General features: G+C 42.0%; 1 protein-coding gene across 8 annotated transcripts in view; it reads left to right on the forward strand.

Annotated features, from left to right (window-relative positions):
- atp8a1 (ATPase phospholipid transporting 8A1) overlaps nt 1-19,401 on the forward strand; it is a 106,733-nt gene continuing 87,332 nt past the window's right edge. For all 8 annotated transcript variants that reach the window (XM_005722843.1, XM_005722845.1, XM_005722848.1 and 5 more), the window contains exons 1-2: nt 1-399; nt 18,081-18,195. In XM_005722843.1, coding sequence (XP_005722900.1) covers nt 351-399; nt 18,081-18,195 — 164 coding nt within the window. In that variant the 5' untranslated portion in view covers nt 1-350. The remainder of the gene's footprint in view (nt 400-18,080; nt 18,196-19,401) is intronic.

Below are 19,401 nucleotides of genomic sequence, written 5' to 3' on the forward strand. Positions count from 1 at the left end.
CGTCCCCCTCACTTCAGTTCATGGTTAGTCCGTGTCCACTCTTACTATACCAGGGGGGCGTCTGACGGCTTCAGTCCGCCGTGCGAACCGAGATGCTGGGCGATGCATGAAGCGGTGGGCTCCTGAGCATGGTTCTGTCACCAACCGGGAAATGAAAGTTGGCAATTCCTTATGTAAATCTCTCATCAGCAGTGAACACGCATCAGCTCAATCCGCATGAGAGAGATTTTGATTTTTTAGCCGTAATTTTGAAATTCTTTGACGGTTGAGGAGCAGCAGCCAGAACACACGGGGCAGAACCAACACCGCGGCCACTTGACAGGTGCCGTTGCCCGGCTCTGCGTGGAGAGATGCCGCCCGTCCAGAGAACGATGTCTGATCTTCGTACTCGGGCGGAGGGTACGTAGGAATGTTTTTATCTGTTTTATATTTTCGAGACCAGGCGAAGAAAAAATATCTTGTACATTATTACCTTCTTCCTTGCTAGAAGGCCGGCCGACAGCTCTGTGGAAGTGCAGTAACTCGCTAGCTAAAGCCGTGATTAACGGTCCCCCCGAATAGGCGTAAATAAGACCCGAGGGAAGAGAGGGTCGGGCGGTTTGGAAGTTTTCTATGAGACGTTCAAGGGAAAGAACTCTTTCAAGTTAAATGTTAAAAATAATAAGTTAGCCTAAAGTGAAAGTGATAGAGGAGAAGGGGTTTCGAGACAAAGGCGTTGTCACAGTGAAGCCGCTGAAGATTGCACCTGACCCCGGGACAAGCCATATCCTACCTCTTAGGAATCACCCCATCATCTCAGAAAACAGATTCAGTTGTAGCTTACTCAAAGTATCCACAAGTGTCCAGCAAATGGCATCTACAACTGTGTGGGTCTAATAATGCAGCCATTGTGGTTCAGCTGGGGCCCCCCACTCCTTCCCTGCACCAAGAACTTTCCACTGCATCTCTATTGTGTTTGGCAGGGAATGAAGATGCAGACACATAGGCATTACTAAGTGATTTGGTTGCTCGTAAAAGGATGTGTTTACTTTAGGACACTTAGTGGCATTTTAGGCTTAAAGTTGTGTTTGTCTTTCCAGCAGAGTCCAAACACAGAAGTCTACCTACCTGCTGCAGGTGTGCAGACTTGTGCACCTGCAGCCAGTCTTTAAATCCCTGCAGTCACTCATGTGAGGCTGACATTGACCTCTGACTACTCAGGGCTTTGACTGGATTTATCTGCAGACATCAATAACAAAACCCCATTTTTTATGATGCCTGCTGAAGTTTCTGTTTCTCTTCACAGTAAATGTAGCAGCGCTGTTGCCACTTGATTTTGAAAGGCTTGGGCTTGATTTATAGCTGCAGAGGTCTGGGTAATATCTCAGTCTGAGTTATTGCTGTTGAGTATATAATTTTGGCCCCTAAGGCAGGCGGACTGGTCTTGTAAAGTGAATTAAAATGAACCTTTTCTAATTTGTTTTTGTGTGCATCTAGATGAAGTCGTTGCGTAATGTCTAGGCCACCTTATTATACATATTATCTGCTTTGTAATTTACCAGCAGTGTTTTGGTGTAAGTTTAATGTGTTTTTCACTCCTTTTTCTTCAAAAAGTGACCTTGTTTAACAGCACATTAAACATGCATATGGGGGGCCAGAACTAGACCATCAAAGGATCTACCTGGCTTTGCATAGTGTGGAAGTCTTTAATACTACAGTTTCCTGATGAAGTGCATTGTTAATCCTTTTGAGTAACATGTAGAGTTCGTGAAGGTTTTGTGCCTTTCTGCTGTGAAGGTACATGTGCTGATATTAGACTCAATGAATGTGGAAAACCGAAATACAGTTTTAAACTTCATTTATATTTCTTAAGATATCTCAGGCTGTTTTCTGAATGGATTACTCATTGAATTTGTATCCAGATACAAAGCTGCACTGGAAGTAATCGGTCCACACACTGTATGCCAGTCCATACTCCCAACAGATGGTCTTGAATCGTAGAGGTTATTTGCTTGTTCAGAGATTTGTCATGACTGTGTTTGGGTTCAAGAGTCTCCTTCGTTGGATGAGGCTCTCGTCTGTTTTGCTTGGTTTTTATCTTTTATTTTCTATTTTATTTTACTTTTTAGCCCCTTGAACAATTTTTGGTTGTCAGTTTCAACCTCTACACCTTCTTATAAGCATTGTTCAAGTGTAGCATGTCTTCAGGCTACATTTATAAAAACTCACTCTGTACACTCCAGCCTCAGACACCTAATATTGGAACACTTCAGGAAAGAATCGCTTTCAGCTTGCATTAAGCTTATGATCAGCCCTGTGCAGCAACATACGAATGACTAACCTCTTGCTACTGATAGGTTCATCTCAGATGTTCTCTTGGCTGAAGCTTTGTTCGTTTTCCACAGCTTCCTTCCTTCCTTCCTTCCTTCCTTCCTTCCAGCATCATTAGATTTGTCTCTGGGGAATTGCATGCACTTCTATTGAGAACAATTTCACCCTCATATTACACATTGCTTGTACTAAAGTGTATTACTCAGTAGTTAGACATAAGGTAGCGCATTACTGTATGCCAGCCAGCCCTTTGGACGTCTTTGTTTACATCCAAAGGTACAGCGGTGTTGTAAATTCCAGTTTGTTAGAAATACTTAAGTGAGAACATTGCATATCATTTTTAGTTTTTAACTGTCAATCCAACACAGTGTCAACTTGAAACTTTGCTAAACCACAAAAATCCTCTTTTTCATGGATGCCTGGACATACACCTTATTGTAACACTTATGAGAACACACACACTAATCATTTTAATGGAGATGGAAGGCTTTGGATACAGGGCCTCAGTGTTTGTTTGCTGAACTGAAGGAACGTTTAGGCCTGGCTAATGATGTCAGCCTTAACAAGCAGATTTGGGGCAGACAGTCACAATTAAGTAAATATAAATTCACGACTGCTTACAAAGCAAAAGACGACCGCCGATAACAAAAATCGAACTAAAAACGATGTGACTTTGAGTCAGCGTCCTTCACAAAATGTTGCACTGAAACTAACTGAAACTGAACATTTTCAAAAAAGAGTGGGTTTGCAGACATGAGCAACTCCACCCTGGAAACTAACTGAAAAGCAAATTAAAAACTCTAAAGAAAATACAAATAAAAAGTAAAACTGTAATAGCTCTCAGACTGGAATTTGAATAGCCTCTTGCTGAAAGGTGATTTGCTTGGCGGAAGTTTTGTCTGTTGGTCCTAAAATGCCACTTGAGGGCTGGTAACTGTAACGCAATTTGTCACCCTGCGCAGCACAACAGAAATGATGGATTTTCGCTGACGAGTTTGTGCATTATAGTGGTAGAAATCTAAATAATTAAATACGACGAGACTGTATAAAAGTGTTGACCAATGCGGAGCCTGCTGCAGTCAGAGGAACAAACAGATGAATTATGCAGCAGCTATTGCTGTCACCATTACACCACCTTTTTAGGTTACAAAGAGCAAACAATTAATTGGTACAGTACATGTGAGTGAAATTCTTGTGTGCCAGCTTTCACTTCACTTGGCTTTGTGTACACTCTTATCCGCCTGCTTCGGGGGAAATTTCTTTCAAGCATCCATCTCAGTGTTGGATTGGATCACCTTCCGTGCTTCCAGGTTGATGGCCTGTGCTGCTGCTGCTCTTGGATCAAGTATTTTCCAGCCTCATGGCTCCATATCCACTTCCACTGTTTTGCTCAGTCATGCGTCTGCTCAGCAGCGTTTCTTTCAGTTGTTTTTATGAGAGCCTGAGCACACTCCCCACCCTTCAGTTTTATATTTTAATCACCACTGTGCATCAGGCAGGCTTCCATCTAGAAAGGGCAGCCCTCTGCCAGGCTTACCACCTAATCCATCAGCAGCCTGTCCGTCAGCCCCCTCTGTGCTGCACACTCGCCAGTCTTGGCCACCACGTGCAGCCCCACTCCTTGTCACTCTTCTCCGCTGTGCTGTGGAAACATCCGAGATCCCTGCCAGCCTGTTCCTCGTGTGTTGCCAATACAACCTTATCTAAGACAGTTGGGATGCAGGTGACATTAGTGCTTATCAGCACGTTTAATGTATGATTCTACAGAGACAGACAGCCACTGGCAAGGCAGCCAGGGAATACTTAATTATATATAGAAAAGCCAGCACTTTCTATAAGCCCAGATAAGTGACATTAATATTTGTGAGCTTTTGTCTTAAAATCTCAGAAAATCCAGCATCATTTAGTGCCCATGAGGGGCAGCACAAAATTTGTTGGAGCTTTTATTTTGAAGGTCGAACAAAGCTTCCCGTAAAGCTCGATGGTCATCAAAACTCTGATATTTGTATAATAAAGCATCAATTCTAAGGCTATTAAGGTGTGCTGAATGGGTTCACAGCTGCTGTTTGAATGGCCTCTGACTCCACGCACTGACCCCGATACACAACCACAGGTTCAACCATTATGAGGTTTACTGAATATTTATGTTTCAGCGGAAAATCTGTCACGAAACTATGTTGTTAGCACAAACCCCTCTGAAACCCTACGATGTAACCTGACCTTTACCGCTGTAGAAATGTAACTACATGTCATGTTGATGCAGCCTGTAACCATAGTGATTGGCCATTTTCAGTACTAGCAATTCCTCCTGTGCATCTCCTGCTACTTTCTCAATATTTTTTATATTTGTCGGAAAGACAAGAACAACGATTGTCTCAATATAAGGAGCCTGGCATCCTTAGAAGTCAGCAACATCCTGTAGGAACATTGCCAAAACTGTCTGAATGGATGTGAGGGAATGTACAAAGGAGTGGAAAAAATTGAAAGACTTTGGGGTGGGGAGACCACAACAAAGAATGGAGACCCAGAAGTGAGTTTCTATCGGCTGGCACTGCGTATAAAATGCTGGGACATGACCACAAGGTAACACATAATGCACCACATTATAGGCTCTACAAAGATTCACAGCAGAAGTCTAAATCAGCCCTTAACCAAGATTTATGGTCCAGCAGAAGTAGCAGGTTCGCTGACGGTTTGTTGTCAGACGGAGGCAGTGCACAAAGTTGTACAGCTGGTCTGTGGGCCACTCCTGCTTGTGCGGTTGGTTTCTCGACCAGCTGTGCAGAGGTGCGAAGTTTTAACATACAAAGAGGTGAAGTGAAATCAGGTGTTAGAAACAATAAGAAGTGTCCACTGCAGCCACTGCTGTGCATTTCATGGTGTATTTTTTTGATCTTTAAAGGGTTTTGGCAGTCCTGCTGCCTCTTTTTTATTTGAGCCATTTGTCAGTATGTTGACATTCTGAAGATGTTTACATCATCCACTTCCAGTAACGTGCAGTCAGGAATTTTTTCATTAAATTCGCCGCGAGTGGCAGGAGCTTCCCAAGTAAAAATGCTCATTTGAAATGTTAGTAGGTGAAATTCAACATTCGTTTCAAGGTATTTATCACACACACAGAACAAAAGGTGGTTTTGTGGTTGTTTTTGTTGTTTTTTGTTTTTTTTAGCAAAACAAACATAAACCTTTTTTTTAATGTGTTCCAGGCTCAGAATTCAGAGTGATGTGATCACTGATGGTAACATTTCCAGGAAAAAAATCAAAGTGCAAAAACTGTAAAACATGAAAACGTGGATGAGCTGATGTAAGTTTTGTGGGGATTTCCCCAAAGCTGTGAGTCAAGTAACTCATCCAAATTTTGGGGGGAGAAGGAGAATAATAGTTCTTCAACTCTCATTACCTTAGTAACTACTAGGTAAGAGTGAGACATTATAGCCTACTTCTTCTATAATCAAGCTATCTCTACCTCACTGGCATTATCCACATTTTTTTCAAGCATATGTGGAGCAGGCTGTGCGCCCTGTAGCATTTTAATAAGACTAGCTGAACCTCGGTCTGTCTGAATAGTTGTAATAGCATGGGGAGGGAGACTGGAGGGATTGAAAGCTGCCAGTGTGCCTGGTGAATCACTGGCTGATAATAATGTGGCACAACACGCCACTAAATCCCCTTCCTGGGTTTGCTGGTGTGTCATATCAAGTTCCCTCTGGCTTCTCTACCCTATGTGACTTCACGGGACACATCCCGTTCTCCATTTTCCACTTCACGTCCTGCCTCCATCACTAACCTGCAGCCAGCCTAATATGTGTTTCTTCAGATACTCAATTTCCCTCACCTCAATGATTCCTCTCTGTCTGCAAGGCAAAGTGGATGTGGCAGGTCACCGTGAGGAGGAACGTGCAAATGCATGTTCCCACTAAGAGATAGATTCAGAGACGAAGAACTTAGAGTTGGGTCTTCATGCAGAGACGCAGACTGTTGTACTGTTTGCTATATTTGTTGTTATGTTGATGTCAGGCAAGGGAAAGTCATGATCATGATTTTGGTGTGAAGGCTATCAAAACCGTGGCTCTATGCAATGCAGTAAACTAGTGTTTTTTCTACTTGGCATAGAAACATGTGAATGTGACGGTCTTTACTCAGGTAGAAAAATTCAATAAACTCAGTTGTGCATTTTAAAAGCAAAAATCAATGCAGTACTGACCAAACGAAATATTTAGTTTAATGTTTTGTGCTTATATTACCCTTGGACTCTGTCAGAGTACCTTGGTGTGATAGACCAACATAATGTTTATTTATCTTCTCATCTTATTCCAAAATTAAAGCCTCTGTTCACCAAGCTACTGACTTTAAACAGCAGGTGGGTGGAGCTTCTGTGCTCACAGCTGTGTACTTTAGATGACAGGGATTACTTGCACATACACTGACCTCATAATTTGAAAATGGTCATTTTTGATGTGGACGTCACCACCGTAATAGTATTTGTATGACTAAAAATAATAAAAAAGCACAATAGGTTCAATTATAAGACCAACTTGGATTCAGTGTAAAAGCCACTAAATCCTTGATTTTATGGTCCCTAATCGAACCATCTGCTGAAATTGATTAGATCATTTGATGAGCAGGTTAGCTGACATCCTGGTTGAGTCTTATTTACAACCCACTGCAAGCCTGCATTGTAAATTTATGCTTGTAGAGATCCTCCATTCGTCTCAATTTTTCCATCAGCTATAGATGGGCAGCAAATCCTGAAACATGAAATAATCTCAGATACCTAAAGAAAAGGAAAAAAAGAAGAAGAACCCATAAACTGGGTCTGTTTTTCTGTCATCGTAAGTTTTTGCTGCTGAGCAGAATTTTGTGCCCCCGGTGTGTGAAAGTGTGATGCACACTCAGCTGAAACAGCAGGAAAATTGCAGCTAGCGTGCGTGTGCCAGGAGACAGCCAGTGTGACAGTGTCACAGTGGGATGACGAGGTCAGATGAAGAGGTGTCAGCGGGCACTCCACAGGAAAGCAACACCATCAGTGGCTGGGAAGATGAAATTCTCGCTGCCCTTGCGCCCCGCTCAACCATCCCCCACACCCTCCTCCCATCCCCGAGAGCGCGTTCATTATACGACAATGATCCCGTCTCAGCTAGGTTTACGTTCAGCTAGCTCACAGTCATGCATTTGCACATTTATGGTCAGTTTTAAAAGTATATGTAAAAATGTACTGTTTTATAATGCATCTGACGGATCCATCAAGGTTATCCTTGAAATCAGCCCAAAGACAATCACTGCTCATATTATTGGACTGTGGTGCGAATAATGCATGAAGTCATCGTTTCATGAATTTAATAAAAGCAGTGAGATGTGAATAAATAACAGACAATAACTTGCATCTACCTACGTTATCATTTCCTCAGTCAGACTGAGAACAGTTGATATGTTTTGGACATGCGTGACTTACTCTGTGCACTCGATGATGGAGGTGCCGGTTTAGGCCCATCTCACTGGCACATCAAACATGTCACATCAGGTCAAATGGCAGCGCTGAAACACTGGCACAGATTAGTTGTCATTACTCAGCCATTTGTAGATTAAAGCTATTTTTAGAGAACGTGGCAGAAATTGTGTGGTTGTTGTTGCCTGTTTTAAAATCCGAGCCATGAACTAAATGTCTCATTATTTTGTAGGAGTTTCATTCAAATTTAAGATTGATTTTACATTTGTTCAACTTTCATGTTTGGGCCCCTGAAATCACATTCAGTCTGTGAACACAAAGCTTAAAGTGTGTCTTTGGATAATGCTAACTGCGCTGAGAGTCGTAATAAGCAGCCATTCACGTTGTTTATCTTTAAGGAGTGTCCCATTAAACCTGACATACGACCCATGACACTACAGCTGTCGACTAATCCATCTGGTTTTGCAACATTAACATGAGCCAAAACTTGCCAGATCCCATTACAGCTTGTTGTTCCTGTTCTTGCAAAAAACCAAAAGGTTGAAGTACAGAAGAGCTCTAGTTAAGAATATGTAAAGTGTTTTAGCCCTTACAATTGATCAGACTACAAAAGGAAATATTAGGTTTATGCTTTCACTGTTCACCATTAAGTTTTGGCACCCCCCCCCCTAAAGAACAGGCTGTCATGTTTTTAACTATTTAATTGAGTTCAAGTTGAGTTACTCAAGCATACGACACCGTTTGTTTGTCAGATAGCCAGAAATACCACAAAAAAGGCATCGACACACTCTTTTTTGAATTTCCTAAATAAGTGGCCCACTCATGCTTACACAGACCGCCATTTTGAGCTTGTTAGTGTGTTAATGTTCACACTTTGCTTAATACAGCAAAGAGAGAGAGATGGCACACAAAATCAGCAACAAGAGTGAAAACCTTTTTGTTTCCGCCTTAACCAACGAGTATAATAGGCATATCTACCCACCAGCAAATGGTGGGTAGATTGTTATCATATTTAGTTGGAGACCCTACTGTAAATGCATTCTTTATGCATTGGCCACTGAAATTTAAGTCTTTCCAAAGTATAAGTCTAGACTCTCCAAATAACTGTTTTGTTGCTTGCAGAGATGACAAAAAGCAAAAACGTTTAACCTGTGTGTGTTAACATTTTACAGTTATTCATTGTGATATTGGTTTATTGTCAAATGCCTGAATATAACTTTGGTTATTTGCTAGCGGTTGTTCAGTGAAGGTCTAAATCAGGGGTGGGGAACTCCAGGCCTTGAGGGCCGGTGTCCTGCAGGTTTTAGATGTGTCCTTGAAGAATACTGTAACTGAGTGACTGACATTCACAAAGTCTGTTTCCTGTGTCCATTCCTTTAAATTTCATGGCATATGCCTCTCTCTTTTATCATTCATAAAGTCATACACAGTGGAAAGGTTTCTCTCTCTGCAGATCCTCGCTAAGCCGAGCAGGGCCAGCCCTCTGATGTCAGTGCAAGCCCCAGCTGCCTCTGTTGTCCCTGCACTATCCGCCCTACTGTAGCCCTCCTGAGCCTGTGAGGAGCCAGACGGAGCCAAACAGGGAGGGGGGATTAAATCTGCAGCTGCCCTGTTGTTGTTGTGAGTGCCGGTTACAGCATTGTGATCTGATAAGCGACTTATGGATGTTGCTGTTGCTTAGATTGAGGCAGTATCTATATTCCCCTCCAGCTCTTCTCCTCATTCACAAATGGCAGGTGATCGGGAGGGAGGGGGGCTTTCATCTCGGGGGCCTTGGTTCCCATGAATAGACTGTAGCCGCTCTGTCTGCTGAAATATTTATGTGGCATAAATGAATCATGTTGAGATCTGTCTTTGGTGGCGATGAGCTGATATAAATGGCGCATTAGGCTCACTGAGTTATGAGACTGAGACATCCTGAAGTCCAGCGGTTTGGAACTAATTTGAGCCTAATAACAATGGTAAATAGCCTCAGGTTAAGGTGAACAACGTGCAGACTGAGAAGGCTGAATGTTCTGCCTCACTCCTCCAGCTGACTTATTTGGGTACTTGTTAACACGGTAGTTCTGCATGTGTAAAGACAGAAGCAAACAGAGGCAAAGCCAGTCATTTGTGTGTATCCTGTGCTGCTGTTCTTAACAGAGTTTCTTGACTGTTTAGCTGCTATTTGTCTGTCTGTATGGGATCAATATCCGTAGCCCCCAGCTGCCTGCCCCCACCTACCCCGGGTGTGATTGAATATTTGCTTGGGAGCCGTGTTGTGGCCAGGTCACGTGCCTTCTCGGCTACACTTTATTGACAAGCCTTCAAGTCTCTTGCGCTCATTATTCTTTTAGAAGCTATTTCTGGACGAACAAAAAGCCTTTTTACGTTTTCATTTACCTCTAGACTTGCAGTGCACTCTAGCTGATTGACTAATGGGCCTTTCTGAAGAATAAGTCATAGATCCCCGTGAGTCATCACTGTGTAATTAAGTATATAATAGATGCTGGCCCAAAGAAGTTCCACGATGTAGCAAAACTGTGATATGATATGTTGATAATATCTGGGCTACAAGAGATTCGTTTGACGTCAAACATTAATAAGATACTGTTGCTAAAAATACATTTACTCCACAATAACTATTTCCATTTGATCATCTACTTGAAAACATGGATTAGTGCTATTTCTGTGCTATAATGTGCCTGACTGTCACAAGATGCAGTACTGGCTAATATACTTGACTATCAGGTCATTATGGTTCCTGTCACTGGGGCCATTATGTGCATTTTATCTTTTTTTTGTGTTGACAGTCATGCCAGGGATAATTTTCCACGCCCAGCACTCTTGCCTGACCTGAGCTAATGTAGTACCATCGGGAGGATGGTAAATCAGCAGGGGTTGGGCTTATCGTTAACCTATCGTTAACAATGAGCTTCATTTGAAAAGACCCGGGATAAAAATGAGCTCATATTCAAGTGTGAAAGTTGTATAGACGTATAGAAAATAATTAGTCTTTCCATGCTTTTAGTATCTTAAACATGCAGAGGCGATTGAAGAGGGGTTTTCCTTGCCTGTCGGTTTCTCGGTGTCTCTGTGACCTGCAGCGTTTAGCAACAGGAATACAGAAACAGACGGGGGAAGACCAGCGTGTCTTGGCCAAGCCTTTCTGGGCCCAGTTTTTTCCCACTGGGCACCCTCTCCAAAATACGTGCGCCCTTGTGACTATTGTTCCACCCGTCTGTCTGTTGGCTGACACAAGCAATAATCCTGGCATCTGGCCTGCATCCAAAGTCATTACGACACTCGGTGGCATTGATCCTTCCTCTGGAGGCTTCCCCTCCAGAGCTGTGTGCGAATCTCCTCCCACTGAGCTTTAAATAGCTCTTTGTTACTTTTTTCGCCCTCTTTTCTTTCCAGGCCTCTTACATTATTTTTATGTTCAGTGCTATGTGTAATATGGGGCTTCAATTAATAGTTGAAAGGTGCTGTTATAAACACAGATTAAGAATGATGCCCACAGTGAATATCCACCAAGTTCACTATTTATGGTCTCTGTATTAATGTCAGGGTAGTTGAGCCGTGACATGCCTGCAGTTAATGACATTAGTGCTGAGAAAAAGCACGGTGTCCACCAGGGAATATTAAGAGCAGATCCCACTGAGACGTGCGGCTGTGGTTCAGTACATTATCTGCAGAGTGTGTGTGAACATAAGGAAAGAAAATGAACTGGATATGGTGGGGGAGGGAGACCATGCGGAGGCCTCTGTGGAGGAGCTGGGAAAAAGTTATTTTAATGACCTCCTCAAATTCTCATCCCCAGCTCCTCTGGATGGTACTGTTGGCCTGGTACTTTTAAATTTGTCCATGGTTACAGTTCCAGTGCCACTGTAGTAAAATTTGAACGTTTCCATTGTTAATTTGACCCTTGACCTTTAATTAAAATCCCCATTTCAAGTATAGTTTTTGCTCCTGATTAGGGCTGCCACAAACGATTATTTTGATAGTCGACTAGTCACCGATTATTTTTGCGATTAGTCGACTAATCAGATCATCATCCATTGTACATAAAAGTACAGCTTATTGCACCAGCAGCATCTGCTCTTATATAACTATCATTAGCTTACAGCTTGAAGTGTTTAAGGTCTGTGCTAACTAAAAATAAAGACAAGATGATCGTTTATTAAATTTTAATGAAATTTGCAGATTGTTTCGGTGAAGTTTAATAAACTCCTTGCTATCTAAAATATAACAGGACACCGGAGTAAATTCTGGAGCATCTCACACTTCTGATAATCAGCTGTCTGCTTGAGGTTTATTCAGCTGTGTAAAAACTATAACTTTAATCTCAGCCAAACCGATTTACTCAGGAACAAATAAAATACTAAAAAAAGCCAAACAATAACATTTTGAAGTTATCTAAGTGACTCATATATCATGTTTAACCTGAGTAGCGAAAGACGGCGGTGGGTTTGAAGACGATCTGCCGGGAGTCCGGTGTTCTCACGGCGCTAGTGAGCCTAGCCCCCGGCTAGCTATCGAGCTAGTGGGTAACAGACGTCTCTGAAAACGTCGGAGCGCTTTTGAAAATATGCGGTGTCCTGATAAACTGAGCAGATATTTGAGGTTTACACAGCTACATTCTCGCCTGAAAATATGTTAAACGTTTATTTTGTGACCCAGAAAGAATAATAAGAGTAACATTAAAACTAACTAGCTGCCACCATTGTTGGAAACTGAGCTGGGCTGCGCTATGAATTCTGGGACACAGCTGCTTCTTCTTCTTCTTCTTCGGGGTTTAACGGCAGCTGGCATCCTTGTACATGCAGTGCTGCCATCTTCTGTTTCAGTCCGTTATTACACTCTTAAATCCTACTACTCATTCCTGCGTCTTTTGTGATCTTACAAAGCTTCAAACGACGCGTCGACTATTAAATCAGTCGTCGACGATTTTGATAGTCGACGTAATCGTGACTAGTCGACTAATCGTGGCAGCCCTACTCCTGATGTGATTAAAAGCTGCATATCTTCTGATTGGACCCAGTTTTCTCTCTATATAGAGCCAGCTCCTTGCAACATCACCCCAAGTTGCAGTATGTTTTAATGTCCCTGCAAGAGTGAAAACTGCAACAGTTTCCTATGAGCAGCACTGACAGTGGGAAGGAAGAAGAGACCTCTCGCAGAACCAGACTCAGGGAGGGGCAGCCATCTAATAAGGCTGTGCAGAGACACAACGACATAACACAAATTATGAAACAGAGAAGTTGAAAGTTACTGACATTCAGTAGTGGCATATAAATGCATCAGGAGTGCTTGATAGGCCAAAGTATTTAGTTTACCTCCCAGTTTGTCGAGCCCACCCCACCACTTTCTCGCTCTTGAGCTACTTTTGCTCTTAAAGCCAATTAAAGTGTTCAACATGTAGCCTTTAATTGGATCAGGTGTGCAAGAATAGTAGCCGTATCAAACCTCTTAAGGCTCGACAAGAACAAATCTTAACTCTTCTTAAGACTATGAAACATTCGTGGAACAAACTGGCTGTCATGAGAAACCAATCTGGTAATAATCAAGCGACAACTGAGAGTCCAAGTCTAACCTTCTCTGTCGATTTACCCTGATATTATTCGGAAGAGGAGACAAATTCATTCGTATCGCCCATAGGTGTTGAGAAAAGAAATACTTTGTCTAGATTTGGGAAATAATTTCTAATGAGGCTTGATTTTTTTTCTTTCTGGTATTCATCTGACACTGGAAGCAGAGGACATGTCAGCTCATGATGCAAACCTTGGTTGCTTAAGTGTTTGACATATTAGTGATGTATTTTGGATTAAAAGCTTGATTCATCTAACAGGGCAGCAAATAACACACTGTCCTGGCTTTAGTCTAAATGATGGCGATGTTGACGTTACACACCTTTACTGCACCAAGTAAAATACAGAATAGGTGTTCTTAGCTTCCTGTACAGTTGCTTGTGTCACAGAGGCTCAAAGGAGAGAGGAAGAGGACTTGGTTAAACAGCAGCATCACCAGCTGCAACTGGTGCATTGCAGCACCTGGTCTACCCCAGCACACCGGCTCCTGCTGCGAAGGCTCGTTCAGATGCAGAGACGCAGCATCAATCACAGCTGCTCAGCCAGCTCCTCCGGCCTGTTATTCCACACAGGCCTTATGCTGCACTTAGCAGCTCTACTATCCCTGTCGTTTTCACTCTGTTGCCAGTGTAGAAGGTAATTCCTTGATAACCCAAGCTGCTTAAAGACTTAGCTTCTTCACTAACTTTTTTTTCTTGGTTGGATTTGTTCCCTGGTGTGTAGGCCATCTCTTTTTGGCATTGGTTATCGTTGAAATGCCATTGAGCAGACTTCCTGATGAAACTGAGCAACATTAGTGTGGGATTAGTTCTACAAAAAGACACAAAATAAAGGATGTTGTAGCCATCCATCAAAGGCAAATATTTATATGATCAACAATAACTACAGAAACCTCTTTGATTAAAGCATGGTTCATTTTACTCACACTTAGACCAACTTAGACTTGGACCAGCTATATTTGTGTGCATAGTTTTGGTCCCCAAAGGCCGCTTTGAACCAGGAAAAACATGATCACAAGTTAGCTGTGCTGTGATTTCTTTCCCTGTAGTCTCTGACACTGAGAATTATTTTTATGACTTTACAGGTGGTGATATAAACCCATAAACCTACAGTGCTATCTTCTAGCTCCACTCTGCAAGCAGTATTATCTTAACTACAGCATAGTAAACTTCCAGAAAGTCCTCCCGTGCTGAAATTGCTTAATAATGTCAAAGTGCATAGAAATGGTTCCTTATGCAGACTAACATGTAACAGGAAGAAATTTGCTGTAGTTTTTGCCAGTAGCTCTCTTCTCATCCAGCCCAGACTCAGTGAAGCAGCAGGCCTTTAAGTCAATGTCCTTTCCTTCACCTTTACTCAGTGTTGTTACTCACTGCTAAGTACCTGTCGTCCCAGTGTCACCAGGTGAGCTCTTGGCTGCAAATTCAGTTTTAGTTTTGGACCGAAGAGGCGAGGCCTACTTTCCTGAAAGAGGGATGAACGCACATGCTCTTAAAGAGGAACCACCAAACCGTAAAGTCCGTACAAGATCAATGAATCAACTGTTCAGCAGTATTATGTAATGCTGTGGTGTTGCAGGTCTTTCAGTGATTCTTTACATCACCCATTCTCTGAAACGATGTTCTTTGTGTAACACGTAGAAGCGTGAAAACATATTTCAACAGGTGCTCTAAGTCTTTGTTGCGCTGACCATATAATTCTGGGAACAAAGGTCATTTTGGTAAAAGAGTATACAGTGTGTCCTTGAGTAAATAGAACCTTTAATAAAACATGGCTTTAAAAGATAACAAAATATAATACTGGTGTTTTTCAGGGTGCCAATTTTTTTAGTATGCAGGAAAAACCCTTTTCTTCTTCTTGGTGCACAAAGAATGAACTACGAGAAATCGTTAGCTTACTGCAATATTGTTTACACTGTTCATACAAACCGCTTAATAATAAACAGGAAGAGCATTTACTGACTTAGTTGGTGTCACTCTTAAACCTCCTGTTGCTGTGTCCATCCATGGTTTGTCACCTCACTAATCCAATATACTACCTATGCAGATCTGTTGCCTCGTGTAACAAGGCTGTGACGGCGAACTCCCAGCCATGTAAGCAACTACGGGGCATTTATTTATAGCCCAGAGCACATGCTAAGGACAAAGTATAAGGAGGCGATGCTAGCAGTCACTCCTCAATAATCTATGTAAAGCCAAGTGGATCATTAAAATAACAAGTAGCTGTAATCTAAGATTCATGGTTTGTGTAACATGAGTGAGAAAGTGCTAAGTGAAAGGTGAGAGCAGAAAGGAAAATGAAGAGTGGTGACAGCGTGAAGTGTGACTTTGGAGAATGTGTTAGCGTTCTTTGTTTCGACTTGACATTATAAGAAAGACATACTGCAGGCAGGGGCTTTAGCAGCAGGCTGCAGCTGGGGCATATCCAGGCAGGGCTCTGGTTACAGCCCCTCCTGACACTGGGTTTTGTTGTTCGTGCTTCCTGCCAGCTTTCCTCCCTCCTACGTTTGTGCCTGAGAATGGTCCTTCTTTCCATTTTAAACACTGCGGCTCACCTTATCTATAGTTGTGAAAGCTTTGCTGTCTCCCTTTTTGCCTCCCTCTAACACCAACACACTGTATGCTAGGGAAGACTAGCCAGCATCCAGTGGATCACATGCATGCAATCTGAGTAGGAGTACTGTTGACTTTGAAGTTTTACATTAGCGCTGCCCTGTGAGCATTGCTCACGTCATTAATCCAGAGACATATCAATTAAAAATTAAGTATAGGGAAATGTGAACCCCAGAAACCTTAAAGTGGACATTTACAGCTCCGTGTTTATGTTTGTTTGAGTCTGCCGGAGCTAGTGGAGACTTTCGGTTCAAAATAATCCAGGTTGCTGGTTGCTGTGGCATCTGTGCTCATGACAAGAACTGAGATGACCATATTAAAGATGTCCCCTGATACTCATACAGAAAAGGCTGATAAGAAACGTTTAACGCAGTCTGAATTTTGGCTGTTTAGGGTTACGTAACCATATGTTGACCTCATTCATTATTTGAAGCCTCGTTCTTGTCCAGTTTTATGATCAAAAGCTATAACAGCAAATATGTAGGACAGGAAGTAAGGAGAAGTATAATAGGTTCCTTTTTATGTCTCAGCTTTTTCCCCTTTCAGCAGAATTAAGCAAAAATACATATTTGATTTTCTCTTCTTATCTTCCAGGCTACATGATTCCTGTCAAATATTCTTCTGTACTACTCTCCAGTGTTTCAGTTTAAAAGGATCTTTACCTCAGCAGGACATTTGTTGTTTTTTTAGTGTGTTTACCTTATCAGGAAGGGGGCATTTTAAACGTCAACTGCTGCAAGTATAAAGTTCAGGACTAAACCTCACTTCTATTTGCATGTGTGAGAGGAGATGAGAGATGTGTACTTCCCATTTCCAGTTCTGCACTAAGCAGTTTCATGCTTTGTGCTTGATGTTGCTGGCAAGTTCCAGGCTGCAACGTCCCTAGACGCATGACGCAGCATCTGCCTCCTGCATAGAAAGCATGCATTTTAAAGGCGTAAGCATTATACCCGTCTGCATCTGCAATGTGTTAGTCCTTGTTTTTAGTGGCAAAGTAAGATGCAAAAATGCCTTTTACAAATCAAATATTTAGTCAGGGTTTTAAAAACAACAAGGAAAAATGTGTTACACGCATAAGCATCTCTGCGACCCACATACAGCGCTCACGAGGCCTCGCTAGTTTTGTTTTAGCCAACAGAGCTCCAGCCCACTTTGCTGAACTCGGTACTTGGTGGGAGTCGAACAGTGCCTCGTTTTTCCAAAGGAGTGGAAAGAAGAATTGCATCCATGTGGGGACAGATTTTTCAGCACTAAATGTACCAAATCTGCTAACAACCTTCTTTTCTTTTCCTTGCAGAATAGTGTGTGATGATTAACTGAACAATGAATGGAGTTTCTGCTGTTCGTAATTGAAAAAGTTTTCAAAGAATTTGAATTATATTGTATACTTTCTGTTGCACTTAAGTGTCTCAGATCGTCAGATACGACTGAAATGCTGTTTTAAAATGATCATTTCATTATTAAAGGAAAAAGGTCAATAGCAATATACCTGTGGTATGCCAGTGCTGCCCTTCTTCCTGTGTAGGTGAGTCACACTGTCCACACAGAGTAGGTGTTTTCCTTTTCAGTGTATAATAGGGTTTTTCTCCAAGTTGGTGTTTTACTGTGAAGGTAGTAATACAAGATGTACTCTCAGTGACATGTCATTTGGCAAGCCTATTGTCTTTCCGAGGTACCTTCTCACTCCATTAGGATAACAACTTGACCGTATAGTGGCATCAGATCATCACGCCCCAGCTGAGGCAAGCTTAGCATACATCACTTACAAACATCTTCTCACTGATTGTAGCCTACAGTAATAACAGTTTGGCTAATGTATTGTGCATTGTGTGCTAGGAAAACACTTTGCAGTGCATAATGCATTATTTTGAATTCAGAGTGCAAAAATACTTTGCTTTTGTTAATAAATCTGAAAGAAAAGCTGTTGTATATGAGTCTAAAACCTCTAAAGCGCCAAGGTCAGCTGAGCTCTCTTGATTTAGTTTGAGTTGGACTTTTCCTTTTCCTGACTCCGAAGGGTCCTTTGGGTGCGTTTCGACACGCACTAACTCAAACGCTTCAAAACCCCTTTTGATCTCACTTTTATTTGTGCTCAAAGCAGACTTTTTGAACTTATCAAATGTCTTTCCCCCCATGCTGCAGGATATGAAAAGACAGAGGACGCATCAGAAAAGACATCCTTAGCTGACCAAGAAGATGCCCGGCTCATATATCTCAACCAACCCCAGTTCACCAAATTTTGCAGCAATCGAGTCAGGTAAGGAGATGTTGAGTTTCTAATAATCATGGCTGCATCTAGCCTGCAGTCTTAGAGCATACTTGTTGAAATAGGTAGTGGGCAACTTGAGCAGTAAGTAGAACCTAAGTTTGTGTGGTTTTAGATTCTGCAGTTTCATTTTTAGCTGCAAGCATGGTGATTTTCTTCAACACATTGGCTTTTTCAGTTTGTTTGTTTTTCAACGATGCATGAGCACTCAGGTGGAGTCCTGGGTGGCATCCGTGTTTGGACGGTGGAAAGGTTTGGCTATGTCAGCAATGGTTTCATTCGCTACACTTTTAGGGATACTGGTCACCTGTGGTTGTTGTGTCATTACTTGTGTCAGAGGATTGTTGGTAAAAATGATGGCTAGTGTTGCGTACCCTGGACGGGTGGATTCAATCTACCTGAGGAACTTAGATGCCGTGGAGTGGGCCGAGGAGTGATACAACACGAGGTGTGGTGACACTCCTTTTTTGGAATGTCAAAAGAGGGAATGTGGAGATACAGAAATTCTTTTATTGCTGCCATATAACCTGCATCATTATAACTGCATTAATAACATTCTTTACAGCATTATTCCATCTAATAATATTTCTCACAGTCTTGATACTGCATTACAGCTGTTGATTGAAGATGTCCATTTGAGGATCCTTCCATTATGTTAACTTTTATTACAAGTACGGTTAGAAGTATTTTACACACATTGCATATCTGAGCTTATTTTGAGTTGATGTTCAGTTCATTAAGGGCCTTAAGCTTCACTGGCGTGACTGTCCAGGTGATCCATGCTGAGGGAAACTAGAACATAGAAGGATAGCTGCATGCTTACAGTACATATAATACATATAATCTAGGAATGTGTCCGGCCTGAGGCCTCAACTCATTTGGTGTCTTACTATATTTTATTCTACTTGGTAACAGACGACCAGAGTCAATAATTAGCCTCAGAGACCCTGAGGGCTTGAAGTTTATTACCTTGTATGGAAGGTGTTATAGAAAAGAGAAGTTCTATGTCTGCTTATAGCTATTAAAGATGTACGATTAACTGTGACTAATGTCTGGAACCTATTTTAATCTGTCATTGACGCCATGGGGGGCCGTGTACCCCACTGCTTTATAAGTGTCCACAACATGTATTTTGGTCAGAAGACATATGTTGATGTTTTCTCCGGGCTCATCGTTTGATTGCACTTTTCTGTGTGA

The sequence above is a fragment of the Pundamilia nyererei genome, unplaced genomic scaffold (assembly GCF_000239375.1).
Source record: "Pundamilia nyererei isolate P.nyererei 1_Seehausen unplaced genomic scaffold, PunNye1.0 scaffold00008, whole genome shotgun sequence".
Lineage (NCBI taxonomy): Eukaryota > Metazoa > Chordata > Actinopteri > Cichliformes > Cichlidae > Pundamilia > Pundamilia nyererei.